General features: G+C 44.2%; 2 protein-coding genes across 2 annotated transcripts in view; one reads left to right on the top strand and one right to left on the bottom strand.

The window, feature by feature from the left end:
* Positions 1-19,627, bottom strand: part of LOC133267870 (proline-serine-threonine phosphatase-interacting protein 2-like) — a 349,308-nt gene that overhangs the window by 177,253 nt on the left and 152,428 nt on the right. Inside the window, exons 38-41 of the mRNA XM_061450555.1 lie at positions 9,464-9,634; positions 8,192-8,330; positions 4,280-4,441; positions 978-1,615 (exon numbers count right to left, since the gene is read on the bottom strand). Coding sequence (XP_061306539.1) covers positions 1,135-1,615; positions 4,280-4,441; positions 8,192-8,330; positions 9,464-9,634 — 953 coding nt within the window. The 3' untranslated portion in view covers positions 978-1,134. Of the gene's footprint in view, positions 1,616-4,279; positions 4,442-8,191; positions 8,331-9,463; positions 9,635-19,627 lie in introns of the transcript that reaches the window.
* ARK2N (arkadia (RNF111) N-terminal like PKA signaling regulator 2N) overlaps positions 1-19,627 on the top strand; it is a 195,673-nt gene that overhangs the window by 114,540 nt on the left and 61,506 nt on the right. The window lies entirely within an intron of this gene.

The following is a 19,627-nucleotide window of genomic DNA, read 5'->3' as shown; positions in this document are numbered from 1 at the left end:
CTACATCAGGTTGCCCAGAACCATATCGAGACTGATCTTGAAAGTCTCCATGGCGGCTCAGATACCTTCTTTTCTCCTCCAAAGGATGTGTCCTGCAACTTTGCTCCCTGGGGCAGGAGATGGGGCACCAGGAGTAATGATCTATGAACAACTTTTCCTGTTGGTACCTGTAGAGCTGGGGAGAGCTCTACACGAACACTGGCCCTTATTGTGGCTGAGAAATCCCTTCTCCACTACAGAAAATTAAAATAGCAATCCTTATTAGAAGTAAAAATCGAAATGAATGGCAGCTGCTCTGAATTAGAGTTGGTATTCAGGCCACATAGAATAAATTTTCCTGAGACAGCTTTGAATATAGTCAGTACAGCTTCCTTGGAGTGGAATTGATTATCCAGTAGGTTTTTTTGCTATCCTGCTGTAACTGTAGATCTCAGCTCTGGGCAGACCCTGGTTTGAGGGGAAAAGCACATGGGTGGAAAGCATGACCCAGGTCCCACCCACTGTGGGCCGGCTGGGTAGATAATGGGCCCTTGTAAACCTCCTACAGAAAGCCCGGCTGTATCCACTGCTTCCGATGTAGGAAGGCATGTGGATGGACATGCAGTTCTGACAAAGAAGTGGGAAAAAACTGGGATCTCCAAGCTGCAGATATTCAAAACCCATCTGAATGTGTTCCTATGTAACCTGCTTTTGATGGCCCTGCCTTGGCAGGGGGCTTGGACTAGGTGGTCTCCAGAGAGACGATCTCCAGAAGTCCCTTCCGACATCAATGATGCTGTGATTCCGTGAAATATGTTGGCTCAATTCTCTTATCCTCTTTACTCACCTAAGAGGACAGCCAGTGGGCTTTCCCAGCCCTGGCAAAGTACTGAAAGCAGAAGATGGCGTCTGAGCTGCTAAAAGATAGTTAATGACTCTGCTGGTTGAAGTTTTTAATTGTAAATAAGCCAGAAATGTACTTATTTCATTCACACTTTTACGAGCTCTTTAAAAAAAGCAGTATCATTTTTACAAAATGCTAACCCAGAAAGCAAATCTCTCAATATAAAAGGCAGTGTTTTAAAAGTAAAATGCAATATAAAAGAGAATAATGAGAAAAAGAGGGACTGAAGCCCTCCTGCAGCATCAGTACCCTCAGTACCGAGGGAAAAGCTCCCTCCAGATTAACCCATCGCCCCGATTTTCATCCAGCCACTTCCCGCAGGGAAATATGGTGGTCACACCAGTTGCCGAATTGGTGATCTCCACCCGCTCCACCAGCCAGCCCGGCGCCAGGCCGCTGTTGTCGTGCTCAATCCGGACTTTCTTGAGCTCCCCCATGTCCAGCGTTTCCAGGTAAAACCTGTTGGTTTTGCCTCGCTCAAAGAGGTTCCTGAACTTGTGCTTCAGTGCCCGCTTCCCTGAGTCCCCGTTCAACCCAAAGATGGTGATGAACACGTTGGCGTTGGTCCCTGCACCCTTCTCAAATCCTGTGACGATGATGGTCTCATATTTGACAGGCACCAGGCTCCTGGCTTTGCTGGCAAAGCTCTCAGTGACCTTGGCACACTCAAAGACTTTGTAGTCCCGTCTCTTGTAACACAAAGGGATTTTCACGTTGCACCTGAAAAAGTATCTGATGAAAGAGAATGAATAGCTTGTTAATGGTTTGCATGCTCAGTGTACTGGGCAAGTGGTATAGATTGGGTATGCTACTAACTTGCCCAGTATTAATATATATGCGTATATGATATGCTGTTTCTATACATGTGCTAGCACTACAGTTTCTCTGTAGAAAAGCAGCTGTGATTGAACATTGCAGCTGGAAAACCCAACATCTCCATAAACAGCCACAGACACATGAGAGGGTTGGTGTAGGGCACTTGTCACTTCTTTTTCCTGTGCAATGGCATGTCCATTTACAGATCCACTCAAGTGGGATGAGCAACTAGCCTCACAGATAAAGCAGCCCAGCGATGCTGCTCTGAGAGCAGGGAGACCAGCAGTTATCCTCACTGATAGTATGGTTCAGGTTGGGTAAGGAACTAGGAAAAAGGGAATGGGAAAGAAGGGGAGGAAGAGGTTTAAATCCCCCCCTTCCCTCACCTAGATCACCCAACCCATCCTTATCAGCCAAAAAGAAAAGCATTGAGCAACAAAAGTACCAGATTCTGAAAGCCCTTGGCTCTGCAGTGCTGCCTCTGGTGATGTGCAGTGAGCACACATCACATCCATAAATCACTGTGTACCTGGAACCCAGCCAGAGGCTGGAGCACTCTGCTTTTAGTGATGTATTTAATTTCCAACAATGCAGATCATTTCAAAGTGAGTGTTTTTTCCCCTCCAACCGCCAGCCTTCCCTGAACTGCAGCAGGTCCTCTTGGAGGGAATGCAGATGAGTTGCCCTGTATGTGTGCATAAAATAAACACCTGGAGGAAGGGTTACTGCGATTCCAGCAGTGATGTGCTTCTTAAGCACTTCCAACGCCTTTGACATTTTCCGCAGCCAAAGTAAACTACTCATTTCTTTGGAAAGAAGCTTTGTAGAATGAAAAATTCTCATGGGAGAAAAGATATAGGCTCAGAGACAGAAAAACTGTGGGGGGGGGGTGGAGGGGCTGACTGAAGCTGCAGTTTTATTTCCTGGGGAGTGTAATGTCTCATGGTTTAGAGTTGAAATAGAGCATGCAAGTCTTCATTGAGGGGCAAGAAAAGAAAGATGACTTTTCTAGCCCTTGGATGTGCAAGAAAAACCTTCTAAATACTGCCTTTTCTGATCTACTTTAAGTTCTACTACTGAAAGGCAAACATCCCACTATAACTTAAAATTACTGCTGCAGCAATCTCACAACTCTTTTAGTTTGGTCTTTGGGCTTGACTTGGTGAGCTGGTGCTTGGGATTGGGAATACCTGAAGTGAGAGCTTGCTCTCACTGTGCAATCTGCTCCAGTGGATGGTTTGCAGAGCAAACACTGCTGTGAAGTTCTATATCTGCAGAGCTGGAGCCCTGTTTCATTGCAATGACAAGCTGCAGGCTTCACCAGCATCTCCTGGTTGCCGTCTTTAATTTAAAACAACTCTAAAAACACTGGGGTTTCATAAGAACATCTTTGTCCCCTTCAAAATGCAGTTTCAGCAGTTTCAGCATGCTCCCAAGGAGTTTAGTGCACAGATTCAATTGCACAGATGAACTTTAAGGATTCTAGGTTTTTCTTCACCAGAAGAAAAGAACATGTCTTAGTATGTAATTGACTGAGTTTTCATTCAGCAAATATTACTGTGGCTCTTCTACTGGCTGATTAATTTGCTAGAGAGACTCTTATCTTCTGAAAAAAAACCAAAAAAACCCTTCAAGGATATTTTCTTAAACACTCAATTGTCTCTGTTGGAACAAACTTGTTATAGTTAAATTTTTTAGCAGCATGGAAATATCATAGAGAAGAAAAGAAATCTACACTTAACATCATGGGTATTTTCTCTGAAGAGCAGTTTGCTCTGCCAATAGAAACCTTCTCTGGTTCCTGCATAACCCCTGTGTTATCTGTACCCTGAGTCACAAATATCACTCCTTCCAAACCCAGTAGGACCTGGTGTGCTCAGGGCTCTTCAGAAATGTTCATTTTTTGGCCATGGCATATTTCAGTCATGTTTAAGTCAGAGTATCCTAGCTGCATGATTGTAACTTCTATATTTGCCTTTTGAATCATAGCATGGTTTGGGCTGGAAAGGACCTTTAAGCTCATCCAGTTCTAGCCCCCTGTCATGGGCAGGGACACCTTTTAATAGACCAGGTTGCTCCAAGCCTCATCCAGGCTGACCTTTTGGATTATATCATCCTGTCTACTCTGAGTTGAAAGTTCAGTTTTTCTATTACTCTCATCCTTTTTCTAGGAGCTCTTTTCACAAGACTTACCTAAAAGCCTTACCTAAAGAGTTACTTAAAAACCAGTCTGGGCAGACCATCCTACAAACCCCTTAAATTTCAGTCAGTGTGAGTATTTTCCACAAGCTGACACATTAATTTGTCATGGCTGCAAGATTCATCTAAGCCAACTTGTTTATAAATTTATCTGCACACACAAATGCCTTCTCTAACAACTCAGAAATCACACAGGGAAGTCAGGCAGGGACATTCTGTACCCAACACATCAGCTTGTCCTTGGCTTTCAGAAAGGGATTAAAATTTGGTAAGACCTTCTGCTATTGCTTAAGTCTGAAATACTTCAGGAGGACACATGCAGAGCTTCTGAGCTTCCCCATGCCACTTTAGAGCAGCTCCTTGCAGATGAGAGGCACTTACTTGTTGCAAAGTTCCATCTCCGTTATAATAATCTCTTGCACGTGCCAGAAGACATCAGCTTTTGCAGATGACTTCTTTCCATCTTTTGGGCAGTGACCGACACAGATGGCTGCTATATCCCCCACATTCTTTGAAGAGAACTGGAATGTGTCTGTTGCACCTCTACAGGAAACAGGGAGTAGTTTCAGTTAGCACATTGAACACAGGCAGTGAGTTGTCTCATGTGGACATTAAGTAATTTGCACAATGCTACAGAAGACAGAAGGTAAGTGTTCATTTACATCAATTTGATTTAGCTCACAATCATTCAACACAAAGTATAATTTCCATATATAAATTTAGTATTTTCTCTGATTAGGGGTGACACTTCAAATTGTTGCCACCAGGACTTTTCAGGATAAACTTGAGCTGTTCTACATACAAAATTTGCCTCATTGTAGATAAAGCTGAAGAATGATTAATTTCCCCTCCAGGACTTATTCATTCTTGACAGATACTGTATCTGTTACACATCTACCCACCATAGCTGTTTTAAATTTGTTAGTTCATCCACCCTTCCTGAAGCTCAGCTTGAAAACAGTTTAGAGAAACAATAGGTCTCTGTCAAACCCTTGGCTGGCTCCCTGTCCTGTCCCTGGCGTGTCTGTTAGGTTTATCTGCTTGCACTGGTCCTTATTCCAGCCTGCCTCCAAGGACGGGCTGTGACAAATGCTTTGGAGAGTTGTCTTCAACTCCACTGTAAACATCAGCAGCTTAAGGTCAGGAGGAAGCTTTTCCTGATCTTGCCTGTTTCACATGAAATAATGAAATCAGGTGGAGGGAGAGGATTCTCCCCCTCTGCTGTGCTCTGGGGAGACCCCAGACCTGCAGTCCTGCTTCCAGCTCTGGGGCAACAACACAAGAGGGACATGGAGCTGTTGGAGCAAGTACAGAGGAGGCCATAGAGATGCTGTGAGGGATGGAGCAGCTCTGCTCTGGAGCCAGGCTGAGAGAGCTGGGCTGGGTCAGCCTGGAGAAGAGAAGGCTCCTGAAGGGGAGACCTTAGAGCAGCTCCAGGGTGTAAAGGGGCCATAAGAAACCTGGAGAGGGGCTTTGGACAAGGGCCTGTAGGGACAGGCCAAGGGGAATGGCTTTAGCCTGCCAGAGGGGAGACTGAGATGAGCTCTGAGGCAGAAGCTCTTTGCTGTGAGGGTGCTGAGGCGCTGGCACAGGGTGCCCAGAGAAGCTGTGGCTGCCCCATCCCTGGCAGTGTTCAAGGCCAGGTTGGACACAGGGGCTTGGAGCAAGCTGCTCTAGTCCCTGCCCATGTCAGGGGGCTGGAAGTGTATGAGCTAAAAGGTCCCTTCCAACACAAACCATACAGCTCCTGAGGAAAATTCAGAGGAAAAAAGAGGCTTATAATAAGTGGAAGAAAGGAAAGGCAGCCTGGGAAGAGTACGGAGATGTTGTCCGGGAAGCTAGGGACCAGGTTAGGAAAGTTAAGGCCCAGTTAGAATTAAACGTGGCTAGGGGTATTAAGGATAACAGGAAGGGACTCTACAGGTACGTAGCAAATAAAAAGCAAAATAAAAAAAGCTCTCGGGAGAGCTGGCTACACAGGATTTGGAGAAGGCTGAGGTTCTGAATGACTTCTTTGCCTCAGTCTTCACTGGCAAAGGCTCTGACCGCACCACCCAAGTCTTGGAAGGCAGATGCAGGGACTGTGAGAATGAAGACCTTGCTCCCACTGTAAGAGAGGGTCTGGTTCAAGACTGTCTTAAAAATCTGAACATGCACAAGTCCATGGGACCTGATGAAATCCATCCGCGGGTCCTGAAGGAGCTGGCGAATGAAGTTGCTAAGCCGCTGGCCATCATATTTGGCCTTCTATGAAGGGGCTACAGAACTGATGGACAGGGGTAGAGCAGTTGATGTCATCTACCTGGACTTGTGCAAAGCATTCGACACTGTCCCACATGACATCCTTGTCTCTAAATTGGAGAGACATCAATTTGATGGATGGACCACTCGGTGGATAAAGAACTGGCTGGATGGCGGCATGCAAAGAGTTGCGGTCAATGGTTCAGTGTCAGGCTGGAGACCAGTAATGAGTGGTGTCCCTCAGGGATCAGTGTTGGGACCGGTCTTGTCCAACATCTTCGTCGCTGACATGGACAGTGGGATTGAGTGCGCCCTCAGCAAGTTTGCCGATGACACCAAGCTGTGTGGTTCGGTTGATACCCTGGAGGGAAGGAATGCCATCCAGAGGGACCTCGACACACTTGTGAGGCGGGCAGATGCCAACCTTATGAAGTTTAACCAGGACAAGTGCAAGGTCCTACACCTGAGCCGGAGCATTCCCAGGCACAGCTACAGGTTGGGCAGAGAAGAGATTCAGAGCAGCCCAAGGAGAAGGACTTGGGGGTGTTGGTCGATGAGAAAATGAACATGAGCCGGCTTCAGTGCGCCCTTGCAGCCCAGAAAGCAACCGTATCCTGGGCTGCATCAAAAGGAGCGTGACCAGCAGGTCGAAAGAGGTGATCCTGACCCTCTGCTCTGCTCTTGTGAGACCTCACCTGGAGCATTGTGTGCAGTTCTGGTGTCCTCAACATAAAAAGGACATGGAACTGTTGGAACAAGTCTAAAGAAGGGCCACGAGGATGATCAGGGGACTGGAGCACCTCCCGTATGAAGACAGGCTGAGGAAGTTGGGGCTGTTCAGCCTGGAGAAGAGAAGGCTGTGTGGAGACCTCATAGCAGCCTTCCAGTGTCTGAGGGGGGCCTATAGGGATGCTGGGGATGGACTCTTCATTAGAGACTGCAGTGATAGGACAAGGGGTAACAGGTTAAAACATAAACAGGGGAAGTTTAGACTGGATATAAGGAGGAAATTCTTTCCTGTTAGGGTGGTGAGGCACTGGAAAAGGTTGCCCAGGGAAGTTGTGAATGCTCCATCCCTGGCAGTGTTCAAGACCAGGTTGGACGAGGCCTTGGGTGATATGGTTTAGTGTGAGGTGTCCCTGCCCATGGCAGGGGGGTTGGAACTAGGTGATCTTAAGGTCTTTTCCAATCTTAACTGTTCTATGATTCTATGATAGAAGTTAAGGTTGAAAAGGACCTTAAGGTCATCTAGTTCCATGATTGTATGAAATATCAGTCATTCATGCCAAACTCCACATCAGCTATAATTTCACCTTCCTTTACAGAACCACAAGAAAAACCTTTCTTCTCTGCAAAGCAACAGAATGTGAGCAGTGTTCATGACTTCAAAGACATTTCTGTCTCCCTAGGGTGTGCTGTGTCCTTAAACAAAGTAGAAAACCCGTCTCACATTTGGAACACTGTGGTCCCACATGAGAGAACTGATCTGTCCCATCTTCCATAAATGTGCACCCAGCTCATCTGAATGATCCTGATATTCTGCTTTCCTCACGTGACTGCGATTTTTCAGCCTTACCCCCACAGATTCGTCTGGAAAGTCAAATCTAAGTATCTCTGACAGCATTTAGCCTCCAACTATTTTTACTTTCTCTCTGATTCCCACTGCCAGTATGATGCTGTAAAAGGAACTAAAAACACCTCCAGCTTCCTTTTGCTCCTCCCAGCTCAAAACCACACAGCCTTTCCCAGGGCCTGCCAGAAGCCTGGTTGTATGTAATAATACAAAGGACACACACACACACACACACGTATAATCTACATTTCCTACTACAGATGGCTTTTTCTAATGATTTTAAACCTGCACTGTGTCTGCCCATAAGAAACTGATTTTACATCTTCCTTTTACTTTAGATGAGAAGCCACTAAGCATTTGGAAAGGAGGGATGCAAAATAACATGTCATAAACACAACCCTGTAAACCATACTAGAGAAGAGGTGGTGTTTGTGAAATCCAAGCAACTGTTCTTTTAGCCCACCATCCTGTCCTACTACCTTTCAAATCTCCTCTTCTTGGAGGAATTTTCCATAAGGAATTCTTTCGAACGGCCGAGCTTTCCTTCTAGGATGATCCAGATGTTTTCCTTTGTTTCTGCACCCTCTCTGTCACTTGTTACTGTGACAATCTCATAGGCTTTAAAGCATAATTAACACACACATTAAACAGAAAAGGAAGAGCAGATGGTCAGAAAAATCTCTTCATTTGGCTGTCACTTTGCTTAAAAACTCTCTTCCTAATATTTATCATAGCACACAAGAAAACATTTGCGAAACAAGGATGGAACCAAGCTGAAGTCTGTGGGACTTTTGACTTGTACGTGCTTTGGATTTCATGCAGGGATAGAGTACATGAAAAACATTAGTACTGCTCGATCAGCTTGCAAGCGTAGTTGGAGCAGCTCTTGAACAAGCTGTGCCCAGCTCCCTGCTGTGCTAAGCACTCCCTTTTCAGCACAGACCAAATCCAAAAGTTTTTGTTCCACAATCCTAACAAGGACAGTGAGGTTAGTCATGTACCCAACAGGATGTGCTCAGGTGCTGTGGTGGCATGTAAGTACCCAAAATGGCAGTCACAAGGCTGATTTTTTGCAGGGGCAGAGTGAAATCACACTGAAGGAATGTGATTATTGACTCTCCAGCACTCTCACAAAGAAGAGCACTGAGGTGCAGGACATACTGCAATGCACTTTGCCTATCACCAGTGCAGTTAAATAACTCCTGATCATTTTACTCACTCACCACATTAGACACCAGTGTAATACCTTAGACCCTGGGAAACTGCCCAGAACAGACCTGAGGCTATGGGGTGTTTAGCTCAGCCATCATGTTCAGCTGGGATACTTGAGCTAGTAGCCCAGAACATGTTAAGGAAGAAGCTGGAGCAATGTTACCTACAAAGCTTTAAGGGTTGAACTTATCTTCCACCTGAAAGACTCAAACCCATTTTATCTAATGAGACCATAACCATGTGTCTTACTGCTTATGCTTATGGTTTACTGCTGGATTGGACTACTGCAGATGGGCCCTTCTTAGGTTTCAATGCAGAATGAGATGGTTTTCTTCCTTGTAAATCCTGATTTGTTTTTTTTTTTTTTTTTTGATCACACCACTGCACTTTTGAAGAGTATTCTAAATAACCCAGCCCTTGAACACTGCAACCACAAACACCTATTGCATAGGAATCCTTAGTGAAGGAGCTTGCAGGAGATGTAGTCCTGTGGCCTCTGCAGTCACTCAGCAAACACCACAAGTCAACTCTAATCTTACCAGTGCGTTCCTTCAGTTCCAGAATGTCATTATTTGCACAAGCCAGTTCCCTTATCAGCTGCCCGTCATCTTCACCTTTAGCCAGCCAGCGATCACACTGGAAGCGAAATGTCTTGTCCATGGCAGAGTCCATCACATCAACATATTCCAAGTGCCAACCTGGTGCGATTCCTAGTAAAGCAACAGAATAAAAAAGACTTGGATACTTTCTCGTATCTTGGGCATGGAGGTGAGATCCCTTTCCTTGGTAGCACCCTCCTGGTGCTAGAAATCATAGAATCACATACTGGTTTGGGTTGGAAGTAACCTTAAAGGCCATCTAGTTCCAATCCTCCAACCTTGATGCTATGGGCAGGGACACCTTCCACTGGACTGTTCTGTCACCAAAACTAATGTTGACTTTCTCAAGACCATATGTCACAGAAACTGCTATTGATTCTTCCTTCCATTTTAGGAGAAAAATGAAAACATAAAGCAAAATGAAATATAGGAATTCATGCTCCATCTAACCTCCACTCCTCCACCACACGTCTATAACTATTAGACGCAGCAGTGTAGGCATGGTTTGTGGTGGTCCCTTCACTTTTTGGAGTGCTAGCTTGCCACAAGCTGTAGGGTTTAGTGTCTTTTCTTATAGGTTGTCTTACCCCCAAACCCCATGTACTTGGATTTGAAGGTCAGAAGGTAAATTGCAACTTGCTCCTTTGACCCTGCCAGCTAACACATGCAAGGAAATCACCCATGCTATCCTGACTTTGCCAAGCAACCAGACTGAATCCAGTAGTGCTGGACTGGATAAGAACCTAGGACAGACTAAAGCAATGGATGCTCTAGCAGGAGACCACCAAATTGCCAAACTTTGCCTTGGGGCCTTCTTAAACCATGACAAGTTCCATTTCTGTTTCCTATTTTACTTTTTCATTTTCCCCAAGTGGAAAAGAAACTTGTAAATGAAGAAAAGGGCATTTGTGAACATCTTCCTGATTTCTTTGTTGAAATACAAGAAGCTCTTGTTGAGGTTGGGGGAGGACAAAAGGTTTTGACAGTTCTACTTACAAGTCCTGTTATTAGTTAGACAAAGAAATGCGATGCTCATGATGAAAGATTTCTGTTGGCTTATTTACATCCCAAAGACATTAAACAGCTCTTGCTCTTCCAAGAACTCACTGCCATATGCCTACTTCCTCAGTTTGCAAATATTAATCTTCTGTAGCCCTGAAATAAAATGATGGCACCTTTCTAGTTTATATCAGCAAGTTACCCAGTGGACTGACATCCTTCCACACTATGTGTTGGCAGGTCTTTACCAGCCTCACAGCCATTCCTGTTCATTCTTTGGCTTCCAGAACCTTCTTCAAGTTAGGAAATTGCCTGCTATGAAGCACAGATGAAGCACAGACCTCAACCAAAGACACCACTTGCTCCTTACATTTTGGGGGCATGAAAGTGCTGAATCATTGCGGCTGGAAGGGAGCTCTGGAGAACATCTAGTCCAACTGCTAGCTTAAAACAGCCTTAGCTAAAGCGGGTTGTTTCAGTTCAGTTTTGAACATCTCCAAGGACCAAGACCCCACAACCTCTCTGGTCAACCTGTGCCAGTGTTTGATTACTCATGACGAGGAAAAAAAAACTTTTTAATTATGTTTAAATGGAGTTTCCTGTATTTCAAATAATGCTCATTGCCTCTTGTCCTGTCACCAGGTGCTGGTGAGAAGAGCCCGGCTCTATTTTCTTATTTTCTTTGCCCTCCCATCCGATATTGGTACATATTGATAAAATCCCCCTGAACCTTCCCTTCTCCAAGCTGAACTGCCCCAGGTAGTTCAGATGCTCCAACATCCCACAACAGATGCTCCAATTCCTTAATTAATTTTGAAGCCCTTCACTGGACTCTCTCCAGTACATTCTTGACCCCTTGAACTGGGAGGACAAATGCCATCTGCCAGTGACAAGACCTGTACAAATACCACAGGTCCAGCACCCAGGCAGTGGAGATGAGTGCACAACTAGCATGCAAGATCTCCAGGCTGCATCAGCAGGACAAAAGTCCTGAGCATGGTTTTGAGGGTGGGATGGGATGAAGTACCAGTTTACTGCCTCCTGGGCAGATGTTACCAAGTTCCTCAGGGCTCCCCCCATGCTCTACTTGGAGCAACTTGCTCTTTGGGGCTCTACAGAAATGTATTCTAAGCATGTTGGCAGTGTCAGCTGTTATTCTTTTCAGCATGCTCATTTCCATTTAAGTTTAATGAACATCTCTGCAGCATATTCAGGAGGCTGCTCGGCTTCCATCAGAACTTTAGTTAAAAACGTACAGGCTGAAAGAAAGAAAACATAATTCTCTAGAGAGAGAGATCAATGAATGCAGACTGGGATAGAATAAATCTCTGATCCTAGTCCTGCTGCCAGCAGTGAACAGCATGACTTGGACAGGATCAGTGCTAAGCAGCAGTATCAGAAAGGAGAGTGAATGAGATGCACAAACCCTCCTCCATCTTCTACAGCCTGGTTGAGCATGCGCTTACCAGGAGAGCTGCATCAAAAACCTGCTCTTTTATCACAGGGAGAGGTGGGCCAGAGCTGACTTTCCAGAAGGTGTTGGAGTTGAGGGAAAAGCAAGCACAAAGTGTAGCTTGCCCTGGTGTTCCCTGCAAAAGATGCATTTATCATCTCTGGGTTATTTAAAGGGCAAGGTCTGGGCTCTGTCAGGGAATTGACACTGAAAAGACCAGCAGGGTGTCCCTTACAGCACAAGGGTACCTGAAGCCAAGGAGCTTAGAAAAAATGTGTTGTTGCCACTAAGCATCCTCCTTTTTGCATTAAAGGAAAAATGTTTTTCTCCCCTCTCACTAGAATTGGTCTTTTCTTGTTTTCCTTCCTAATGGTTAACAATTTAAATTAGGAGACCTGGAAGCTGTAGAAGTATTCCATATCACTTTTAATTTCTCAAGAAAAGTGATTAGGTGAATGCTGTACTGGCTATGCCCAGGGCAGCACACTTTCCCACCCTGTCTGTGTCCCCTGATGCCAGGAGCGGTGTCACATCAAGGGTTTGACTGACACAGGATTTAACGCCATTTAAAAGCTGATATGGAAATGAAATGATTGGTTAGAGGCTGAAGAAACTATTGAGGCTTACCAGCTAAGGTATTGTTTTACTCTTGTTTCAGACTGGGAAAAGATAGATTTAATTTCTTTTTACATCCATCTGGAAAAAATGCGAAGTCCAGTAATGCACTGTGTAAATGTGAGACTTTCCTTCCGCTGAGCTGGATCTGTGTGCTGAAAGCACATCAGTGGAAGGAAAAGAAACCACGTCTGTAGAATCACTTTTCAGGTATGAAATTTTAGTTTCAGGATATTACCCTGTTTACAGCTTCTCTTCCTGTGTGGCTTTAGCAGTGCAATGGTCTCAGAGACATTACTGTGTCTATGAAACAGCAGGAAAGGAAACTACATCCTATATAGATGTAACCCAGAGGCAACAAACCCTCAGCACTAGCTGGTTTATGGAGTCGACAGCAGTGAAGGATTCAGGAAGAGGAGCCAGAAAAGTGGCAGAGATGTATCAGGGTTAGAAGGAGCTAACCTAGGTCCTGTCCACTGCTCACACAGCCTGAAAGGACCTCTGCAGCAATGGCTCATCAGCCTTTTAGCTAGATACCACTGGATAGCGGATCCTGATCACAGAACCCCAGACTGCTTTGTGTTGTAAGGGACATTAAAACTTATCTAGTTAGAACCCCCTCCCATGGGCAGGGACACCTTCCACTAGAGCAGCTTGCTCCAAGCCCCTGTGTCCAACCTGGCCTTGAACACTGCCAGGGATGGGGCAGCCACAGCTTCTCTGGGCACCCTGTGCCAGCGCCTCAGCACCCTCACAGGGAAGAGCTTCTGGCTTATATTTAATCTAAATCTTCCCTCCTGACTTACCATGAAAGCCACAGCTACTCCATCATTCGAATTTCAATGTCTGTAGAAGAACCAGAGCAGATCTGTTTGTGTCCCACTGGCACCTCAATCAACAGCATCAGGACAAGGGCTCAGGAACAAATCAACTGTACAAAGGCCTTGGACAACATGGTGGGCTTTTCTGCAGTGACCCCAGTACAAACTAGGACCATTACATTTGTCTCCATTACTGCTTTGGGGCAGAGGGGTAGAAATAGCACATATCTGAGCAGTTTCTGCTTCATTATTCTGGTCTCAGTCTTTATAACAATGTTGCCACCACTGTGCCTTTGTAGAAGATCCCCTCTCACAGTAACAAATGTTCAATATTCCTAACAAAAGGTACTTCGATCCAGGTCTGTTTTGCTGCCATCAAAATCCCCAACAGCAAACTGGCCCTAATAAAACCTGTGGCTGTGTCATGTAGGCTCCTTAATGGTCCACAGCTGAAAAGGACATTTTCAGTAGCATGGAAAACCTTTCAAATGTAATTAGAGGAGGAGAAGAGCTTTGGGGAAAACAGAATCATTTTGCTTGCTTGGCTCTGTATAATTTAGTGTCATGAAGGGCATCATCTTCCCCAAGTGTTCTGATGTAAAAGAGCTGTTATTTGTCCCATTTATTCTCCTTTCTCAAAAGGGTCCAAGCTGACATCTGGGTGATGGTGGTCAAGGACCCTCTGTGTACACCTGAAAGGACCATCCTGACTTTTTACCAGGTGATGATGAAAGCCTGTGCTTTCCTGATATTAGACAGACAGGCTGGATTGTAAGCTCCTTGTCATGTATTTCTGCAGTGATTTGATCAGTCAAGTCTGACTTCGGAAGTAGTAGATGTAACACATAATGACATTACTGCTTCATTTAACCAAAACCTCAACTTGCAGCACTACAAGTTTCCTTTGCCCCTCTTGGGCAAAGGGCAGCACTTCTTCCCCAGCCTATATTGACACCTAAATTATTAAGCTCTTCTGATACATGCAGAAACATGGAAGGATGGGAGAAAAAAGTGAGATTGAACTGAGTCTGGTGGGTTCACTGCTCATCAGGCTCCTGGTCTTTTGCTTTGTGTTACTGAACATTAACTATTCCTTGCAAAGCGAAAGCTGGTGGGGTCAAATCTGTGCTGTCAGAATCACATCCATGCTTGGATACACACATGTCCATGGAAGCTAAACCATGTCCACTCTTTGCAGCTGTGGTGTCCTCAACATAAAAAGGACATGGAACTGTTGGAACAAGTCCAGAGGAGGCCACGAGGATGATCAGGGGACTGGAACGCTGCTGTATGAAGACAGGCTGAGGAAGTTGGGGCTGTTCAGCCTGGAGAAGAGAAGGCTGCGTGGAGACCTCAGAGCAGCCTTCCAGTATCTGAAGGGGGCCTATGAGGATGCTGGGGAGGGACTCTTCATTAGGGACTGTAGTGACAGGACAAGGGGTAACGGGTTAAAACTTAAACAGGGGAAGTTTAGATTGGATATAAAGAAGAAGTTCTTTACTGTAAGGGTGGTGAGGCACTGGAATGGGTTGCCCAAGGAAGCTGTGAATGCTCCATCCCTGGCAGTGTTCAGGGCCAGGTTGGACAGAGCCTTGGGTGACATGGTTTAGTGTGAGGTGTCCCTGCCCATGGCAGAGGAGTTGGAACTGGATGATCTTAAGGTCCTTTCCAACCCTAAATACTCTATGATTCTGTGATTCTATATTCATCAGTTTTCTCCTCTATCTTTTTATCTATCTGTAGCAGATCTTCTTTGGTTTGGTTTTGTAAGCAGTGGGTACCTGATCAAGGGTAATAGCTGTCATTGCTGGTGCTTATGTTCCCATGGGAGTGAGTGAATGAAAAATATTTCTTGGGACATTGGCTGCTCAGGGAGCAGTGAAGAACTGTTGCTGCCCAGCCTTTCATAGCCATCAACCAGCTCTGATCAGCCCCTTAACTGCAATATTTTAATTTCCACATCTTCTGAAACATAAAATAATGACCACTACAAAGACAGTTCATCAGCCTTGTGTCCTCTGACATTATTTATCTCCTGCCTGGTTAGATGACCATCCATGCCTAACCACTACACAAGACATCACTCAGAAAGCAGTGGGAGCTTTGATAGCAGCATCGGGTTGCTAGAAATGGAGCGTTAATTGTGAGGTTTTAAAATCATAGCACCTAGCTGTGCATCAGTACATCTCAAAACACTCTAAAAAGGTGAATATTTTTTATCCCTAATTTACATAATTGAAAATGAGGTACAGGGATGTGATTTACGCAAGGTCATTCTGCAGGCCAGTGGCAGAATAAAAATAGATTAATTTTGTGTATCTCTCCTTTAGGATCGTGTTGGTTCACGCCACAGCATTTCTCGTCAGAGCAGACAGGCAATGCAAAACCTCTCACAACCTTTGGCAAAGCAAAAGCTTAACACTTGGGACAGTTTTAGAAAATAGGTCCCCTGTCCCTCTTCCTCTGTTGTCTGTGTAACATACACAGTCCAGGATTTGACTCAAAACCACTCATGAATTAGTTTTAGACCTCACCCCACCCACCTATCTTACAGATAAACTACCCCTGTGCAAAAATACTTAACAGGTCAGAGTGAAGACATAGCAGTTTCTCAGATTATATTCTTGTGATTGAAGTATATTTTTGTGTTTTATTGAGACATACTTGATGCAGAAGCATTTAAGAAGGATGCAATTTTCCCCAGAAGATGCTAAAGAGGCTTGTAGAAAAGAGAAGCTTTTATAGAATTGTTGATTCTACAGCTGTACTTGGTCTTTGTGGTTCTTCCACTCTGTAGTGAAGGGCTCTGCAGTTATAGAAAATTGGGAAAAAATTAGGTCAATAGTGCAGGTCAACACTGCAGTCTTCACCTTCTCTCCAAGTCTGTTGTTTTATTTGCTTACAACTTTCTCTTTTGTTCCTTACTTTATGTCAAATCTGGACAGTGATATACTGTCAGTGTCTCCTGCTTCTGCTGTAATGCCTGTAGCACATCTCTGTGATAGGAATGTTGAATGTAAGGAAAAAAAACTACCACTTCTGAGGGAGGAAGGTTCATGGTATATAAGGGCTTTGTAAGTCAGTGCTGGGGTGTGCCCTTACAAAAGACTAAAAAGGCAGATCTTTAGGGTTTTTTTTAATAATTTATGACCTACAGGTGACCAAAAGACTTTAAATCCTGTCTCTGAATTACACAAATATACCTCTGGAAAGACCATGTGCTACAAGTTCAATGGCTGGACAATTTAAGATCTGATCCAAGATGCTGCTCTTTAAACAGGTAGTTCCTTCAAAGAAAGAAAAGGAGTATGCTTTTAAAGTTTGTGACTTGGGTCCAGATCAAGAAATTGGAATTAGATACTTTCTCCATTTGAAGAGCCACCCAAAAGGAGTCACTGGGCAGTTACGCTATTTAAAACTCAATTGGAAAATGTCACAGCAGTTGGCATAATTGAGAGAAGGGCCTTGTTGAGGCAAAGATGTTGGCCTGATAACCTTGGTGTTTACTTGTCTTTGCTTTTATACACAAAGAAGTCTGGTTTAACCATACTTAGACTCTCTCTGGCTCCCTTTGGCTGATGGTAACTGAGATAATCAAGAATCTGAAATTAATGACTTTAGAAAGACTGCTTATCATCTGGGTTCAAATCTACTGAGGCAGATGAGAGAGCTAAATCCAGATTTCCCATATGTCCTTGGAGATATATCTCTGCAAGGATAAAAAGAAAAAAAAATAAAAAAGTTTTCTAGGTAAATAATTCCATTACTGAGATACAGAGAAACTTTAAGCCACTATTCCAGAATGCTGATTTAGTCCTTAAACCAGAGAAAAAATTGAGGCCTATATTTAGAAAGCCAGCATTTCTACAGACCTACAGATACTGATCTTGCATAAATGTAGAAGTAAATTAACTGAGATATGAAAAAATACATAATGCCTATCTGAGATCAGGAGATGGGGAGTCTGGAAACGATTTAATTTGCTCAGGGAGCCTAAATATATTAGGTTGAACATCAGTATCTAAAAGCAAATAGGGGCAAGCTAAAAAGACATGGAGCAAAACTTGAAACTAATTTTCATTTACAGCAATTCGTTGTTACCAGACTTTCACTGGTGAGCTCCAAACAGCTAAAAAGCCAGGAACAAGTTCCTGAAAGTTGCAGTTGTGAAGTCTCTAAACTACCTGCTTTTAAATGAGTGCTGAATTCCTCCCTAATCAATTTTACTGAAGACAGAGGAAATTACTGAAGTCAGAGGGGAGTTCATCCCTCCTTTAGGTCTCATAGAAAGATGCCATTCAGCAGTTTTTGTGGGGAAAATGGCATTTAAAAGCATTAAAGTGGGACCATAAAACTGACATGCTTTTCCAGATGAGGCAAACACAGTGTTTGCTATTTAAAAATGTTCTGACAGCCTTTGGCATTGTAATTACTGCAGTCAAATTTCAGTGAGAAGAGAAACAAAAGTAGGATGTGAAATGGGAGCAAAGCCACTGCAGCAGAACTTTGTGATGAGGATGGAATGTGGAGCTGGACATCATGTCAAAGTAGCCACATTTGACAAACCATTTAAATGTCTTTTGTTCTGAAATGAGAGCAGTTTGGGTGACTTTTTCTGGGACCAGGTGATGTCTGAATGGAAAAAGAAGCCTCGTGATCCTAGTAGTAGTTCTCTGAACTAGTCCTGAACTAGTGCTAAATGCATCTAATGTGAATGAAAACAGGATGATGCTTTCATTGAGGCTGATTACTATTAGGAAAAGAACTTCAATCATGTTCCAAGCATTAAGCATGTAGGCATTCTTCCACTACTTCAAGGGGACCTACAAGAAATAGAGAGGCTTTTATAAGGGCCTGTAGGGCCAGGACAAGAGGAATGGCTTTAACCTGCCCGAGGGGAGACTGAGATGAGCTCTTAGGCAGAAGCTCTTCCCTGTGAGGGTGCTGAGGCGCTGGCACAGGGTGCCCAGAGAAGCTGTGGCTGCCCCATCCCTGGCAGTGTTCAAGGCCAGGTTGGACACAGGGGCTTGGAGCAAGCTGCCCTAGTGGAAGGGGTCCTTGCCCATGGCAGGGTTTGGAACTGGATGAGCTTTAAGCTCCCTTCCAACACAAACCAGTCTGTGAGTCTATGATTGTAGCAGCAGGATAGGCCAGTGTGAGGCTGAGTCTTCCACAGATCACTGACAGAAAACTGTTCAGTTTAAAAAAAAAAAACTAAGGAAAGAATGATCAACATCTGATGCCTCTGAGTAACGGTAAATACAAGCACATTTTTATTTAATACCTCAAGTCCCTCAAGTATCTGACAAAAAGCATACACAACCCTTGACCTCTGACCCGGCTACTCCTTTCCAAAAAATACAGCCAGGAATTTCTAACCAGTGGCACAGCCAATTTAAATAAAATATGTAAAGAGAGCAGGCATGCATGCAAAAGCGAGCTATATAGCCTGGGATCCCAGCAGTAATAAATACTCTACCCACTCAACAAACTGTCATGCTGCATTGTGTGAAGTTTTAGATAGGATATGTCTTTTGCATGACTAATGCAAGAACAATGAAGGCAACATATGTTAGGATTTAAAACACAGTTCTCCTTCTTTCTGGGGGGGGGGGGCAAACAAGTATATTTTCGTTGAGCAAAACCTGATCATGTTGTTTGTCCAAGGCTTAACCCTGCAGTCAACTAGGTCTGTTAAAAGCCCTATTAACTTTTGTTTATAAATGGAACCCATCAATAGGGCAGTGATATGGAAAGAGTATGAAGTTGCAATGTGTATTTATATTCATATTTCAGGTTCTGGACACATGGTTTACTATTTTAGCAGACTTCTGGTGGCTATCTGGGTAGATGATCTTAGCTCATAGCAAATTCAAACTAATTGAGTTTATTTACTGCTTAGCTTAAGGCTGAACTGTGCTTCTTCCCTTTGCCTCTAACCAAGAGCCTGCTGATAGCCATTACCATAGCACAGCTGCAATGTGGTAACCTCCCAGCCTGCCTCAACTTCATCATCAGTGGCACAGAGAAGTTGAACCGTGATCACTTGTGCAAGAAGAAAAAGGGAGCAAACCAGTCCAGATTAACAGGATTTGCTTGTCACTCAGCAGAGAGCAGACCAATGGAACTCATTGCCACAGGTTGCCACAGGTGCCAAATGTCTCCTGGAGAGTCTGGACAAACACTTGAATGAGAAAATACACTGCAAGTTTCTTA

The sequence above is a fragment of the Pezoporus flaviventris genome, unplaced genomic scaffold, assembly GCF_033815535.1.
Source record: "Pezoporus flaviventris isolate CSIRO_AGI_PZ_B2104156 unplaced genomic scaffold, CSIRO_AGI_Pfla_v1 ptg000010l, whole genome shotgun sequence".
Classification (NCBI taxonomy): Eukaryota; Metazoa; Chordata; class Aves; order Psittaciformes; family Psittacidae; genus Pezoporus; species Pezoporus flaviventris.
This window is presented reverse-complemented; position numbering and strand designations above follow the sequence as displayed.